Source organism: Herpailurus yagouaroundi, unplaced genomic scaffold (assembly GCF_014898765.1).
Source record: "Herpailurus yagouaroundi ecotype Mexico unplaced genomic scaffold, PumYag 159, whole genome shotgun sequence".
NCBI lineage: Eukaryota > Metazoa > Chordata > Mammalia > Carnivora > Felidae > Herpailurus > Herpailurus yagouaroundi.
In genome coordinates, this window is record NW_024412400.1 from 5,490,743 (window position 1) to 5,508,189 (window position 17,447).

A 17,447-nucleotide genomic window follows, 5' to 3' on the forward strand; every position below is an offset into this window, starting at 1 on the left:
TTTGGTACTCACCTGTATTCATCACTTCACTTACAACATGTAACTTTTTTCATACATACATAATGTGTGTAGGAAAATATTAATGTATCTGTCCTTTCTCCTAGATTACAAGCATTTGGTGGGGAGGGGTTTTGTTCATCATCTCTAGTCTTGAGGACCTAGCTATGGCCCTATGTACTTGGCACAGACCAGATACTTGGTGAATTCGAAAGAGGAGGCACGTGGTACGGCAGGCAAGAATTCGTTTGGGAAGAGGGACTGGTGACATCTTCAAGGAAGAACGGAGTGCTCACATAAGTGAGCTTAAGTAATAGCCTGGTCCCAACTCCAAGCAATCCCACTGGGAGGAAGTTTTGCATTGTGGCTACATGATACAAAACTGGTTTCCTTTTGACATGGGCTGCATTTTAGTGATTTGGCTTTGGTGTAATAACTAGACTCTCAAACATAATTTCCATGGTGTGCGTTAACATTGAATTTAATGAGTTTTCTTTATTGTTTTTACTTTGAAGTAAACAGTACTTTTTTTTCCTCCTCCAAGAGACTAGAATACTTTTATAAAGGAAGTTACAAAATTGTTTCTTAAAGTACAAAATAATACAGAAGGGATTTTTCTCCTAATTCTTAGAGGGTTTACTGTAGATTGGTGTCCCACAACTGTCACAGGAAATGTCAGACATCGCTGATTGTCGTATTAAAACCTGAGCCCAACTGAATAAGTAGCTGTAGAGGTGATCCTTTCAAAGGTGCCTAAACCACATTGACATAGACGTCCACACAGGGTATGCCGTGGTAGAATAAAAACAGTAAACCGTGGGCAATAACATTGACAAGAGTTTGTGGTTGCTGGTGTTTTAGGGGTGGAGGCTAGGTTCAAGCGAGCCTCAGTGGGGAGATGTCTGAGGAGGCTGGTTACCAGATGGCCCTGCTTATGTTGCCGGAAGGGGTTCAGTCTTTCTCAGTTGGTCTGTTTCGTGACAAGTGGCATTTAAAAGTAAATTTTCCAAGTGTCCCCGTGGTTCGTTGCCTTATTTTGTGCCAGGGGCCTGTTTCTTTTTGTTTGTTTTTGGGGATGATGGTCCTGTCCAGTCAGCATCTGTTACATCACATACCCATTGGTTGCTGCTTTTCCTCTTTAGCTTCTTACTCAGCAAACACTTGTCCTGTCTTCATTATTCAAATCTGATCAATATTCCAATTCCAAATGTTCTTTCAGCACAAAGGTTATTGCAAGATTTATAAGAGCAGGAAGAGGTCTGGACTGCTCTGTATGATAAGTCAGGGCAGTTATCAAGACAAATGAAGAAATCTAGAATGGGCAATAGCCTTTACAAGGTAATCAAAGCAGAAGAGAGAATGATTTGAATACCAAATTTTCTAAGTAGGAGTTTTGAACCGATAAGTCACATATACTTTTTCTGCTTTGTTTTTGTTGTTGTTGTTTGTTTGTTTTTGTTTTTGTTTTTTGTTAAGTTTGGGGCAAATGGAGACATTACATGGCTACTAATACACTGGACAATAACTTATCTTTTTTTTTTTTTTTTTTTTAACCTAGACTTTAGTTGAACATTTTAGCCCAGAGAACCACTGGTGTTGTTGGGAGGCACACGTATAGATGTGCAGGTGTACTGAACCAGGACAAAGAATCATTTCTTGATTTTCACGGCGTTTCCAAAGGGTTGGGGAAGGCCTGCACAACTTCTTGTGATCAGTACGTTACTAGCTGGTTGAGCACTGCTGTGCCTAAAAGTACTAGTTTATAATTTTTTTTAAGTTTATTTATTTGAGAGAGAGAGAACAAGCACAAGTGGAGGGCAGAGAGGAGGAGAGACAGAATCTGAAGCAGGCTCCACGCCATCATAAATAATATTTATTTTGACAGAGAGAAAGGGAGAGAGCATGAGCAGGGGAGGGGCAGGGCAGAGAGAGTGAGAGAATCCCAAGCAGGCTCCACACTGTCAGCACAGAGCCCAGCTCGCGACTCGAACTCCAAAACCATGAGATCGTGACCTGAGCCAAGAGCAAGAGTTGGACGCTTAACCGCCTGTGCCACTGAGGCGCCCCTCTACTCGTTTATGTGAACGGGTATTTTCTGGAAATCAAATCCTAATGTGGAAAAGGGCAGAGTCCTAACACCCAGGCTCTGTGTCCGAGTTCTGTCACCACCTGGCGAACACCTGCTGGTTGTTCAAACCTGAGAGCCCTAGCTTCAGGGGAAAGACACTGCTCAATGGGCTTTATGGGGTGGGGACAGAGGGAGTGAGAGGGAACAGTGATACCGTAGGAATGGCGAGCATGGTGTTTAAAGTGGGATATGAAAGAAGGTGTGTAGAGCATAGTCATGACCGATCATAGAAACAGTGGTTTGTGCCTCCAAAACTGTTTAGGTATTTGTTTCTCCTTCAGAGGTGGTTTTCCATATACTGCGTTGCCTCTCTATGATGTTCTTTTTGATATGTTAATTAACACTTGTTTGTTTGTCTTTATCCTAAAGGCTCGTGAAGAAGAAATGACTGCTAAAGTAATGGACCTCCAGACTCAACTCGAGGAGCTACAGAATAAATACCAGCAAAGGCTGCATCAGGAGGAGAATCCTAGCAATGATAAAGTGAGGGGAACTGGTCTTTGCTGCTGTTTCTTAAAGACACTGTCATTTGTGTCATTTGACTTGGCCTGCTGACATGCATACCTACCTCATTTAATCCTACCCAAAACCTTGAGGAGAGAGGTTTTTGTCTCTGTTTTATAGGCAGTGAAACCGAGGTTCATAGAGGTTAAATATATAAACACTATAAATGTTATGTTGGGAATTTAAACCTCATCTGCCAGACTTCAGAGCCTAGACATTTCTTTTTTTTTTTTTTTAATGTTTGTTTATTTATTTAGAGAGTGTGTGTGTGCACATGAGTGGGAGAGGGGCAGAGAGAGAGAGACAGAGAGAGAATCCCAAGTAGGCTCCACACTGACAGTGCAGAGCCTAACACAGGGCTCGATCTCCTGAACTGTGAGATCATGACCTGAGCCAAAAAGAGTCAGACGCTCAACCAACTGAGCCACCCAGGCATTCTGAGCCTGGACATTTTTTTTTTTTTCTAATTTTTTAAAAAATATTTATTTATTTATTTTGAGAGAGAGAGAGATTGAGTGTGAGCAGGAAAGGGGCAGAGAGACTGGGAGACACAGAATCCGAAGCAGGATCCAGGCTCCCAGCTGTCAGCACGGAGCCCGATGTGGGGCTTGAACTCACGAACCACGAGATTATGACCTGAGCCGAAGTCAGATGCTCAACCGACTGAGCCACCCAGGCACCCCTGGACATTTCTGTTACAGCAATGCTTCTTAGTCTTTTCCTTAGAAAGAAAGAATACAGCGGAAAGTGAACCTCATTGCCCAGGGGCTTAGGCAAAAAGCGTCCATAGAAAATTGGATAATTAAAAAAAAGTTCGTAATGTTTTTATTTATTTTTGAGAGACAGAGCATGAGTGGGGGAGGGGCAGAGGGAGCCAGAGACACAGAATCCGAAGCAGGCTCCAGGCTCCGAGGTGTCAGCACAGAGTCCGACGCGGGGACTCTCACGAGCATGAGACCATGACCTAAGCTGAAGTTGGACGCCCAACTGGCTGAGTCATCCAGGCACACTGAAAATATGATAATTTTAAATTTTTATACTTTGTGCTAAATATTCATATAGACTTTATATTCTCTTCTATAATACATCCTTATTTATAGTCACATAAATTGTTTTTGGTTATTTATGAGTAAGAAAAACAATTTCTGTTTTTCTCCTTGGTTAATGGACTAGAGGCAAATGTAGTGGGATTATTTTGGAAAATGGGACTGGATTCAGGGCTACCTGGCAGTACATAACTAGGCATTTTTAGAATTCCAGCCATATAATCGATGCTATGAAGATAGGCCATGTTTGCCGTGTGGCTGCCTTTCCCGGTCTGCACCCCAGCAAATGCACGCTGATAGGGCTTGTGGGCCCCAGTTCGAGACACCGGACAGGGTACCGGCCTGAGGCCATGAGGTTCATGACCTCCTCGTCGAGAGCTGTAGAGGATTCATTATAGAATGTCAGTTACCAGGGAGCAATTTTCTGGACGACCCGTTGCCTGGATCACTTCTTCCAGATGGAGAGGAGAAGCCTTTATAAGGGGCTCTGCTATGCTGCGCTACTTGGTGCATATATCTTAGCAGTTAGCACCCAGCAGGTTTACTGGACTATTTCTCTATTTCTTTAATAGTTGCAAGTTAGTTTTCCTGTTTTTGGTTTTTGCCATCTGGTCACGATTTGAATACACCAGGTGCTGTTAAACATTAATTCTCTGAGGAGAGTACATGTACTTCACTACGTGTTCTTTTCCTTAGTATCAGAATAAGTAAGCATCGTTGCATATGGCGTTACTTTGACCTGTGTTGGGATGCCTTCCAGTATTGAAACATGAAATTAATATTCAGAAGGTCTCCTGAGTCCTTTACCTTGTGTCAAAAGAAAGGGGTGTCTGGGTGGCTCAGCTGGTTAAGCATCTGACTTTGGCTCAGGTCATGATCTCGCGGTTTGTGAGTTTGAGTCCCGCGTTGGACTCTATGCTGACAGAGCAGACCCACTTCAGATCCTCAGTCTCTCTCTCTCTCTCTCTCTCTCTTTCTCTCTCTCTTCCTCTCCCCTGTTCTCTCTCTCAAAATTACATAAACATTAAAAAAATCCTTAATTATTATTTCTACGCTAAAAAATGTTTTTATTCTTCGTGAGTTTTTATCCTTTCTTGAGCATCTTTGGTGCTTCTGGGAGACAGTGAGTTATGTATCAGTGTTGAGTTCAATGAAGAATAGTTTGTGATTATAGCTTCGAGTGGATTCCCAGAAATTGTCCTTTAGAAGTTTCCCTAAGGGGCCGATATGCTTTAAATAGATGTTAATATGTTTAATTTTTTTGAATCATAGAAATAGTAAATGAATATATTCTTGTTATAAAAGAGATAATACGTAAGTATATAGAATGAGCGAGCCTGCTCTGGTGGGCACCTGTCCTTGCCAAGTAGTAATCATTGTTAGGAGTTTGGTGAGTGAATTTCCAGTACTTTTTCTTTGTGTTTACCTATGTTGGTATGCATCCACACTACAATAGTTTCTGTAACAAAATAGACCAGGTTAAAAGCAAATATTTAAAGTTGTCTCATCTCAAATCTTATCACTTCCAAAAGACTAAGTTTTTATTTTCTAGTTATTTCCTTTATTCTATTTTATTGTTTGCTACAGATTTTAGTGTAGTATCCACTCATTTTTTTTCTTTTCCATTTTCAGGTAACAATTATGGAGTTACAGGTAAGACTAGTTCTTCATTGAATTTGACTGAAGGCAGTATATTGTATATTGTATTGTATTGTGTATTGTAGTCAGGAGTATTTTGTGTTTTAAGTTGAAACATAAAGGTAACTGTTTTAGCAAGGAAAATTTTACGAAGCAATATAGTAGTATATTCAGGCGGTGATGAAATTCATACACGCTTCAGATCTGACTTTTGTTCTTTCAGACACAACTAGCACAGAAGACTACTCTAATCAGTGATTCAAAGTTGAAAGAGCAAGAGTTCAGAGAACAGGTACGGGTTTAACTGGTGCCTTCTGTTTGAAACTGACTGCCTTAAAATTTACATTAGTATGTACTTGGATCTCATTTAGCTAATTTTTAAAAAAGACCTGATAGCATACTGATTTAATAGTTGGCTTTGCCATTTTGTCTTGCACAGGAAATTTTATTCCCAAATCTGAATGTGCTAGAGGATATCTCTTAAATTTGTGATCGATCGCATGTATTTAAACAAGAACATTTGCATCTTACTCTTTCCAGTGCTTAACATCTTGGATAAGAATTTTTGTTTAATTTGTAATAACTTAAGTTTTTTAAAAAAGCAATTTTCTGGGGCACCTGGGTGGCCCAGTCGGTTAAACATCTGGCTTCGGCTCAGGTCATGATCTCACAGTTTGTGAGTTCAAGCCCCGCATCAGGCTCTGTGCTGACAGCTCAGAGCCTGGAGCCTCTTTGCATTCCGTGTCTCCCTCTTTCTCTGTGTGCCCCTCCCTTGCTCACACTCTTTCTCTCCCTCTCTCTCTCTCTCTCTCTCTCTCTCTCTCTCTCTGTCTCAAAAATAAATCAACATTAAAAAAATTAAAAAAGGAATTTTCTTGTTTTTATCAGAGGGAAAAATATATTTGACATCAATTTTTACTACTTTTTCCTAGTGGCTAAATTGTCTTACTTGAATAAGTTTTGTCCATATATTGTCCAATTATTAGATTTAAAAAGGATTGTGTATATGTGCCTAAAAGGATGCACAAGCATAAAAATCCCAGTGTACGTGTGTCTGTGGTGCATCATCTTTAGTAGTCCTTTTTTTCCAAACTCCGGAGAGAGAACGACACAAGTCAGCAGGCTGTTTGAAGGCTACATCTCTGGGGATTTTCCAGTTTTCTTAAAAAGTCATACATACAAAAATCTTGATAATCGTTGAACTTAGGTAATGGATGGGCATATGGGCATTAATTGTACTATATTCTCTGCGGCTGAGTATGATAGAAAATTTTCACAATATTTTAAAAAAAAGTTATGGACGCTAGTCCCAGTGCTACTTAATTTTTTCCTACTTCCCAGTGGTTTATCTTTTCTCATCTATTCTCAAAATTGCTGCCTTAAAATTCCCTTCTTTTAGCATCCTCAAATTTTCCAACTGCTAGCATGGCAATTTTTATATTAGTTATTTTTATGGTGGCAGAATACACGTAACGTAACATTGACCATCTTAACCAAAGTGCATAGTTCATTGACATTTAGTTCATTCACAGTGTTGTGAAACAATCACCATTATCTAGTTCCAGAATTCTTCATCACCCCATCAGAAAACCTCCTAACACATTAAGCAGTCATTCCTTGTTACCTTTTGGCAACCGCTGATCTACTCCTGTGTCTGTGAATTTGCCTGTTAGGAATATCTTTTGTAAATATAATCATATAAAACCTAGCTTTCTTTTTTTTAAAAAAAATTTTTTTTTAACATTTATTTTTGAGACAGAGACAGAGACAGAGCATGAACAGGGGAGGGGCAGAGAGAGAGGGAGACACAGAATCTGAAACAGGCTCCAGGCTCTGAGCTGTCAGCACAGAGCCCGACACGGGGTTCGAACTCACGGACCGTGAGATCATGACCTGAGCCAAAGTCGGATGCTTAACCGACCAAGCCACCCAGGCGCCCCAAAACCTAGCTTTCTTATGTGGCTTCTTCTGCTTAGCATGATGTTTCTAAGATTCGTCATTGTGGCATGTATCAGTACTCGATACTTTTTTATGGCTGAATACTATTTCATTATATGGATATACCGTACTTTGTTTATCCATTCATCAGTTTATGAATGTTTGGGGTGTTTCTACCTTTTGGCTATTATGAATAGTGCCATCAGGAACATTATGTACAAGTTTTGGTTTGAGTACCTATTTCCAGTTTTTGGGGGTATGTATACCCAGAGTGGAATTGCTAGATCATGTGGTAATTATATGTTTCCCTTTTTGATGAACCGCCAAACTATTTTACGTGGTGGCACCATTTTATGTTCACACCAACAAAGTTATAAGGATTCCAGTTTTTCCACATCCTCACCAACAAGTTTTTTGGATATAGCCATGGTAGTTGGTATGAGGTGGTTTCTCATTATGGTTTTCATTTGCATTTTCCTAATGACTGATGATGTTGAGCATCTTATTATCTGTTTGTTGGCCATTTGCATGTCTTATCTGGAACAATGTCTGTTCAAGTCCTTTGCTCATTTTTTAGTTGGGTTATTTGGTTTCGTGTTTAGTTGTATGCTTCACACTTGTATGCTAGATACAAGTCCCTTATCAGGTATGTGATTTGCAAGTGTTTTCTCCATTTTGTGGGTTCTCTTTTGAGTTCCTTGATAATATCCTTTGAGGCACAAAAGTTTTACTTTTGATAAAGATCATTTTGTATATATTCCCTTTTGTCGTTGTAGATATGTTTCTCTATGTTGTATGTTGTAGATATGTTGTAGATATGTTTCTCTTTTGCTTGTTGTAGATATGGCTTTTGGTGCCATATCTAAGAAACCATTCGTATTAATTGTATTTGCTTGTATTCTGTCTTAAGTATTAAAGAACCTAGTGCCTACAGAAGCCCTTTTTTTTACATATGGTTTCTGTGTGAATCTTATGATACAATTTGAGTATCTGTTACTTTTAGATTCACAATTTAGAAGACCGTTTGAAGAAATATGAAAAGAATGTATATGCAACAACTGTGGGGACACCTTACAAAGGTATGAATGGTCTCTTATGTGGTCCATGGTTATCTCCTATTGGTGCACTTAGGGATGATTTTTGTTTTTCTCTTTGCGCGTCTGTTCTTACCATGAATATATTTTACCTTTGTAATTCACCGATAACAGCTAGTTTTAAGGAAAGCATGCTAGTAATCTAAAACAAAATAATGCGTATTCATTGTAAAAAAAATCAGACTGCTGCAGTGTGTCACTGGGACTATCCAGATGGAACCGACCTAGTGGCAATTTATGCATATTTTTCCAGACTCTTCTGTATGTATGCAAACATTTGTGTAATCTACTGTATGTACTCATACAGACACAGTTATATCTTTTAGATGCTTCCGTTTTTTACTATTATAATAATGCCACAATTATTAACTTTAAGCTTGGATTTAGGGAGAAAATAATTTCATAAAAATTCTTATATTCAAGGTAGGAAAGGATGATTTGGAAATATTGTCTTGATTGAAATAAATACACTGCTTACAAAGGGTTTTAAAAATGAACTTGAGTGTTTACATGGTTATATACAACTATGTAAACTCACGATCGTGAGGTAATCATGGTCCTTGAATAATCTCATTACAATTTTCCATTCTCAGTTTTACACCTCACTTCATTAAGAATAGTTTTATTTTGCTAAATGTTTTGTAAAGCTTTCTGCTTCTTCGGGGAAGCACTAGGGCCTAAATCTAAACCTTTCCTTTGTGTTTTTGAAAGCTCTTACTTAATGCAATGAAATGACAAGATATTACACGATTTTTAATTAAATTAAGCAAGGCCTCGCTTTGGATTCTTTCCAAAATGCTCTTCAAAAACAAGAGAAAAACCGCCTTGGAAGTGGCCCGTGGCTCATTGCAGAGAGGACTCCTACAAGGATCGTTTGCCATGTCTAAGTCAGCAGATGCGATCGTCAGCGTAACTGCTGCATCAGTGCTCAGCAGTGCATAGAGAATACTGTTGATTCTTTTTGTTAGTTTCACCTTCAGATTTTTATCATTTTCTTTTGTCCTCAGTTTTAAATTGTAAAATGAACACACACGTCCAGTTTATTTAATAACTAACACCTGTACGCGTCCCTTCCCTCCTCCGAGAGCAGAGCGTTCCTGTCATACCTTTCGTTAGCTGAAATGGTGTAAAACAAAGAAGCAATTACCATTAATTTATGTGGAAAAATTTTTAGCATCCCCAGACCCGAAAAATCTCCTCTCTTAGGCCTGTCTGATACCTTAGACATGTCTTGCTAACAGACGCACAAAATCAATCGAGATAAAACACAGATGCTCACAGGCACGGTGCAAAGCGACAGTGGCCGATACTGAGTGTGGTTGCTAGGGCAGGGGTGAGGTGGGGCTGCGCTGGCTGCAGCGGTCTGTGCCGCATCTCTGATGGCCTACTGCAGAATGGATGCCGAGCACGCTTTTCACTTCACCTTTTTTCGTAAAAGCAAAAAGCCTCTTTAGATATCTTGCGGTTAGCAGAGGCACGTACTGATGCAGGCCTTTTGTGAAAGAGAAGCGGCGTGATGTGAATTTTCGAAAGGCGGGGAACACCTGAGTGACCCTAAGTGTGAGGCGCTGTTTCGTATCTCAGCTCGTTTAATCCTCTCACCAACCCAATCAGTCTGGTTGAATATGCACATTTATCCCCTCACCATGCTGCCTTTTTGTTTTTTTTTAATGTTTATTTATTTTTGAGAGGGAGAGAGAGAGAGAGAGAGAGAGAGAGAGAGAGAGAGAGAGAGAGAATGAACATGAGCAGGGGAGGGGCAGAGAGCGAGGGAGACCCAGAATCTGAAAGCAGGCTCCAGGCTCGAACTGTCAGCACAGAGCCCGACGTGGGGCTCGAGCCCACAGACCGTGAGATTGTGACCTGAGCTGAAGTCAGACGCTTAACTGACTGAGCCCCCCAGGTGACCATGCTGGGTCTTTCTAAAGAGTAACAACAGAATAAACACCCATCATACCGGAAGAAATAAAAGATTACTGACCGGTGCTTCAGAAACCTTTATGTAAGCCTCTGCAATAATATCTTTATTCCTCCCCTCACCCTGACTTTTTCCTGACTCTATGTTAACCATTGTTCTTCTTCATTGTGTACCACCTATGTATATATTTCTAAACAATATTTTGTTTAGATTTTGCTCGTTTTGAAACTTTATGTAATAGAATCATACTGTAAGGTTGTATTTGTTTGTTTTGCATAGTACAAGTTTTGAGATTCGTCTGTGTTGTGTGTGGCTCTTGTTCGCTCAATTCGATTTATCAGTTTTGTACGTTATTGTACACGTCTTCCCCGTACTCACGTGAGAGACTTTCTCTGTACAACTACGACCGGGCTTGCTGAGTCATAGGATGTGAATGCTTTCACGCACATCCTATCCTAGATTGGCAAACTAGATGCAATTTGAAGATAATATAGGAGATTGTTTTCTATGTTTTTTGTACTAGTTTTCATTCCCACCAGCAGTGTGTGTGAGGTCTTGTCACTCCAGCCCCTTAATGCTGGTGCTAAATTAATTCAGCGGCGCTAAATTTATTAAAGGCCCTTAATGCTTGGCTATGGCCCTTAATGCTAAGCTACGACTTGTGATTTTAATTACCTCTCTCTTACTAGTAATCATGTTGAACATCTTATATGATTGTTCATTTTTTTATTCATTCATTTTAGCTGTGTGTATTTCTTCTTTTGCGAAGTCCCAGCCATTTCTTTTTTATTTTCTAAGATTAGGTTATCTCCCCTTTTCCTTTGATTTGCAGTTTTAAAACAATTCTGAATATTAATCCTTGTTTTATATACTACATATACATGTATACATATATGTATGTGTGTGTGTATGTATATATGTATTGTAAAGATATTTACTAGCTGGTGTCTTTATTGTCTTTTAATTTTTTTATTTTTTAGACACATAGAAAAGTAGTAAGTGTGGTATATAATGAACACACATGTACACATCACCCTCAACAATTATTAAGACATATCTAATCTTGATACATCTGTACCCCCAACCTTTCCTAACCTTGCTCTATTGGATTATTTTAAAGTCAGTCCTAAATATCATATCTTATTTGATATAAATAATTTCAGTATACATCTATACACAGGATTCCTTAACAATAACTGTAGTACTAGGGGCACCTGGGTGGCTCAGTCGGATAAGCATCTGACTTTGGCTCAGGTCATGATATCACGGTTTGGGAGTTCGATCCCCGCATCGGGCTCTGTGCTGACAGCTCAGAGCCTGGAGCCTGTTTTGGATTCTGTGTCTCCCTCTCTGTCTGTCCCTCCCCTGCTCATGCTCTCTCTCTCTCTCTCTCTCTCTCAAAAATAAATAAACCTTAAAAAATAAGATAAGGGGCGCCTGAGTGGCGCAGTCGGTTAAGCGTCCGACTTCAGCCAGGTCACGATCTTGCGGTCCGTGAGTTCGAGCCCCGCGTCAGGCTCTGGGCTGATGGCTCAGAGCCTGGAGCCTGTTTCCGATTCTGTGTCTCCCTCTCTCTCTGCCCCTCCCCCGTTCATGCTCTGTCTCTCTCTGTCCCAAAAATAAATAAACGTTGAAAAAAAAATAAAAAAATTAAAAAAAATAAGATAAAATGAAACCAATAACCATAGTACTAGTATCATACCAAAAAATTTCACAGCAATTCCTTAGTATGTTCAAATAACTAGTCACAGTGAAACTTAACCTGTAGCTTCACAAATGTTTTCTTGTGGTGATGGTGGTAAACAGTTGGTTTATTTGAAACAGTAGCCAAGTAGTATCCGTACCTTGCATTTGATTGAGAAATTGCTTAAATCTCTTAAAAAAAATTTTTTTTTTAACGTTTATTTACTTTTTTGGGACAGAGAGAGACAGAGCATGAACGGGGGAGGGGCAGAGAGAGAGGGAGACACAGAATCAGAAACAGGCTCCAGGCTCTGAGCCATCAGCCCAGAGCCCGACGCGGGGCTCGAACTCATGGACCGCGAGATCGTGACCTGGCTGAAGTCGGACGCTTAACCGACTGCGCCACCCAGGCGCCCCTTAAATCTCTTTTAAAAGTCTGCCTTCTTTGTCTGTCTCTGTCTCCCTCTGTCTTTCTCTCTTCTTTTCCTCTTTATTTATTGAAGAGACCAAATTACTTGTGCTCAAGTTTCACATGTTCTGAACTCTTAGTATTCCAGCCCCTAGTAGTTAGAATGAGGGGCTTGATCAGATGTAGACTGTTATTGACAGTGGTGCCTCCTCAAGGGAGCCGTACTGTATGTTGCCTCCCAGCGAAAGACACACGTTATCTTTGCAGTATCTTTCACACGGTTCCGGGTGCCGTCAGTCTGATTCCTCACCTTTCGCCTTAGACGTTAGCACCCAGTGGTGATCGTTGGCCAACATCGGTTGTTTCACCAGTCATTGTGTAACGGTGATCATTCAGATTCTACCATTTCTTGTGCAGGTATTAACTGGCATTCTTCTGTAAACGGAAATGTGCCCTGTTATCTATCTGGGGTATAGCTCCTACGTGAATTTGTCTTTGCCTGCTCTAACACCTCACTCAATTATGATGACTTTATAATGTATCTTGCTGTTGGGGAAGCCCTCCTACTTTCTGTTTTTCAAGAATGTCTTAGCTATTCTTAACTCTTTGTCAATTTAAGTTTTAGAATCAGATTGTAAAATTGCATTCATAACACACACCCAAACGTGGGAAGATTTTGATTAGGATTGCATTGAATTTATAGAAAAATTGAGGAGAATTGGCACCTATATGGGTGAGTCTCCAACCCATAATCATGCTCTTTCAACATTTACTTAGGCCTTCTGTAATTTCAGTCAATAATGTTTATTGTTCTGAGTACCTCTTGTACCTCTCTTCTTACATTTATTCTTAGGTATGATTGTAAATGTAAAATTTGTTTCTCATTTTTATTTTCCACTTAAATGCATTTTCAGGAGACATTCTTGTGCATTTTTGAAGGATATCTGAGCATGTCTGCTTTTAACTAAAATTATCTGTAATACGCTTAGTTGATTAAGGTTGTGTTAAGTGTAGTTAAATGGATTTTCCAGTTGTACATTTTGGAATTGGGCCCAGGTAAAGGATTGTATTAAAAATGCTGAGCAATATTCCCACAAAGTTATTTGGAAAGACGCACAAGAAGCAATGGGTAGACAATTTGGCAAGCATCTTTATTTGAGTGATAACTGATTTCCACTCTCATTGCTTAAAACCCAAAGTAAGAACTATAAAAAGAGGAAGACATTTCTTTTATATGCCACTGTTAGGGAGAAGACAGGAAAGGGTACATGCATTGGAAACCAGTGTTAATTACTTGTCCAGGAAAATGGCTATATGTAAGTGATCCACAAGTTTATAATAATAAAATCAATTATTTTTCTGAAAAGCGTACTTTGTAAACTCTTACACTTTGCGTCAATCTAGAGGAATGAAACACTTAAGTATGATATATAGAGAGATGGTTCTTGAAGAGGAAATAGTACATTGTCATTTTTTAGTTCTGGGCGCTCTGCATTTGCTAAGTGTGGTTTGAGTGAATTGGGTCTTTAAAAGTGTATGCTTTTTAAAAGTGAAATATTCCAAACGTACAAACACACAAGGTGTAAATATCAAGTATGAAGACGGTTAACACCTGTGAATTCACCATCTAGAACATCGTCAGTGCTCCGCGTACTGCTCTTTAGTCTCGTATCTCTCTGTTCTCTCCCGAAGGTAACCACTGTTAACGTGTATACGTACTGTTCCCTGAAACAATTGACTTTAATGTTTGGGCTGTATACAAATGATATCATATTATATGTATTCTGCATATTCTTGCCTTTATTTCACCCAGCATTATGATTTTGGATTTCATTCTAATAGGTGTGAAGCTATAGTTCAACCTTTTTTTTTTTTTTTTTTTTTTAATTTAAATTCACAATAGTTAACACACAGTGTAGTATTGATTTCAGGAGTAGAGTTTAGTGATTCGTCACTTACATACAGCACCCAGTGCTCATCCCAACAAGGGTCCTCCTTAATACCCGTCCCCCATTTAGCCCATTCCCCCACCCACCTCCCCTCCAGCAGCCCTCAGTTTGTTCTCTGTATTTAAGAGTCTCTAATGTTTTTCCTTCCTCTTTTTACCTAATTTTTTTCCTTCCTTTCTCCTATGTTCATCTGTTTTGTTTTTTAAATTCCACATATGAGTGAAATCCTGTGATACTTGTCTCTCTCTGACTTATTTCACTTAGCATAATATACTCTAGTTGCATACACTTTGTTGTAAATGACAAGATTTCACTATTTTTCACTGCCAAGCAGTATTCCATTGTATACGTATACCACATCTTTATCCATTCATCAGTGGATGGACATTGGGCTCTTTCCATACTTTGGCTGTTGTCAGTAGCGCTGCTATAAACGTTGGGGTGCGCGTGCCCCTTCGAATCAGCATTTTTGTATCCTTTGGGTAAATACCTAGTAGTGCTATTGCTGGGTCGTAGGGTAGTTCTAGTTTTAGTTTTTTGAGGAACCTCCATGCTGTTTTCCAGAGCGGCTGCACCAGTTTGCATGCTCACCAACGGTCCAAACGTTTCCCCCTTTCTCTGCATCCTTGCCAACATCAGTTTCCTGAGTTGTTAATTTTAATTTAATGTGTGTGAAGCTATAGTTTAACTATTTTGAATGCTGATTTTCACAATATATTGTATCTTTATACCATACTTTATTCTCCTATTGGTGGACCTTTGAATTGTCTTAATTTCGCTTTTATAAACAGTGTAACTGAACATTGACTTCTGGTGTACATGTGAAGCATTTCTCTAGGATGTACTGGTAGGAATTAAATTACTGCGTTATAGAACATGCTCATCCTTCCACTTTAGGAAGTTCTGCAAAGTAATGTGAAGTTGTTTAGAGTGCTTGTATCAGCTCACTCCACACAGGCACAGGCATCTCCATTGTTCTGTGTACTCACCAGTGCTTGGAATTGTCCGACTTTCGGGACTTTGCCAGTCTCATATGTGTGAATAGTACTTCAGGAGCTTTCATTTGTTTGTTTCTTTTCACTGAAAAAATGGTGACTTAAATTCTAAGCCAAAAGGAATATAAAGTTACAATAAAAGGCTGCTTTCAGCTTTGGCATTTAGAGGCTCACTTATTGTTCATAGCTCTTATAGTGGAAGCTTTATTATATTATCCTACGGCACAGTGTGATCTCCTGTTATTGATTCAGGTTTTTAAAAACTTCGGAGTTATCAAGGCATAAATATACACGTAGTAATATTCAGTGTGATTTCATATACCTGAACTGTAATTATTGTTTACTTTTAGGCTGAAATGGGGCTTGATTAACAGATGAACTGTAACTTCTTATGACAGGCTTTAAGATGTCAAATCAAAATATTTGAAAACCACTGTAATGGCATTAATATTTCATGTGTTTTCGAGTTATTTTATCTATCCTGTGTTTCAAAACAGTTTTGAAAATTTGATTTAAACCTAAGTGCTTTTAGGCTTGGAATACTAGAAAAACTAGAATACTATACTGATATAATGAATTCTTAATAAAATAAACATTATTGTTAATTTCACTCATTGTGGACTATCTGCAGTCAACCACAGAATATTGAGGAGAGAAATACCAGTTTTAAGGAATCTTTGTGTTTCTTAAGTATAGTCTTAAAATTGCCATGCCAAAAGGAGGAGGAGGAGGAGGAAGAGGAGGAAAAGATTTGAGAAATAAAATTGCTATAATAATTCTAATTTTCTTTTCCAAGGGAAAAATACCATTGAAATACTTTATGTATGTATGTACAGCACTACACCGTACAATATAACTAATATAAGAGTTATGCCTTGCTTTGTCTGGTGTCTAATAAGTAGTTGATCTGGATTTTCTTTAAGATTTGATCTTTTTTTTTTTTTTTTTGACAGGTGGCAATTTGTATCATACTGATGTCTCGCTCTTTGGAGAACCTACCGAGTTTGAGTATTTGCGAAAAGTGCTTTTTGAGTATATGATGGGTCGTGAGACTAAGGTATAAATAATTTCTGGTGACTTGGCGTGTGGCTTAATTTAAAAGGAAATGTGCCCACTTCTAATACTTTAATACACGTATTGATGCCATATTTTACTGTTAGCAGACCACACATGCTAAAAGGTGATAGGTAATTGTGTTATAGTTCGTTGTTTACACAAATGATTTGTAGATCTTGCTTATATTTGTTTCAGTTATAAAATATTAATTTAAAAATTACTGTTGGATGATGCTAAATACTAAAAATAGAAATTTCATTGACTTAATATTTTGTAAAACATGGGTATTTTTACTTTTGACTTGAAATTTTAGAGTCAAGTCAAAATTTGATTTCATTTTCATGGAAACTTCAGGATAATGTGGAAGTATTGGAAATGGTCATAATTAAGAATGACTACTTAGGGGTATTTCTAAATATTTTACTTTACTTACAGTGAGAAAATCATTTCAAAACATATGGAATATCAGTCATTAAAATTACCACATCATATAGGTAATAATGCTTGGCTAAATTTGTTTTCTGGAATATTAAATTATTGTAAGGTTCTTGAGTGTATAGTCTTGTCTTTTTCTTGTTTGTATCCCCTGCAGTGTTTTTAAAAGAGCCTTATATTGGACTTTTGGTAAATATATCTTGAATTGAATTGAACCATGTATTTAGGGAAATTCATGAACCTTTCCTCAAACAAATTTTTCATTTAAAGCAATTTCTTTTCCGACATTGCTTCAACTTTTTACCTTCATAAACTTTTACATTGTCCATATACCTTGGCTGAGGATGGGATCATGAGTTTTCCATTTTTAGAAGCAATCAGTGTTTTTAACTTAGGGGTCCCTTGGGGGGTTACTAAGTCAAGGAGTGCTAAGCCAGTTCAGGGATTAATTTGGCAGGTATATTAAAAGCCTAAAAAGTAAGGACATAAGAAATCTCTTAAAAGAATATTATGAACTTCTAGATTATAGATTCTGCTAAACACTAGGAGTTATAGAAATGGAAGTCATTTTAATCCATAATATCTGTAGAAATCTCATTTCATTATATCAAATAGTTTCAAATTAAAGTAATATCTAGTGTGATCCTGAACATGTAA

General features: G+C 38.4%; 1 protein-coding gene across 10 annotated transcripts in view; it reads left to right on the forward strand.

The window, feature by feature from the left end:
* Nucleotides 1–17,447, forward strand: part of GOLGA4 (golgin A4) — a 126,146-nt gene that overhangs the window by 94,723 nt on the left and 13,976 nt on the right. For all 10 annotated transcript variants that reach the window (XM_040479768.1, XM_040479760.1, XM_040479762.1 and 7 more), the window contains 5 exons: nucleotides 2,495–2,608; nucleotides 5,308–5,328; nucleotides 5,537–5,605; nucleotides 8,255–8,330; nucleotides 16,253–16,356. In XM_040479768.1, coding sequence (XP_040335702.1) covers nucleotides 2,495–2,608; nucleotides 5,308–5,328; nucleotides 5,537–5,605; nucleotides 8,255–8,330; nucleotides 16,253–16,356 — 384 coding nt within the window. The remainder of the gene's footprint in view (nucleotides 1–2,494; nucleotides 2,609–5,307; nucleotides 5,329–5,536; nucleotides 5,606–8,254; nucleotides 8,331–16,252; nucleotides 16,357–17,447) is intronic.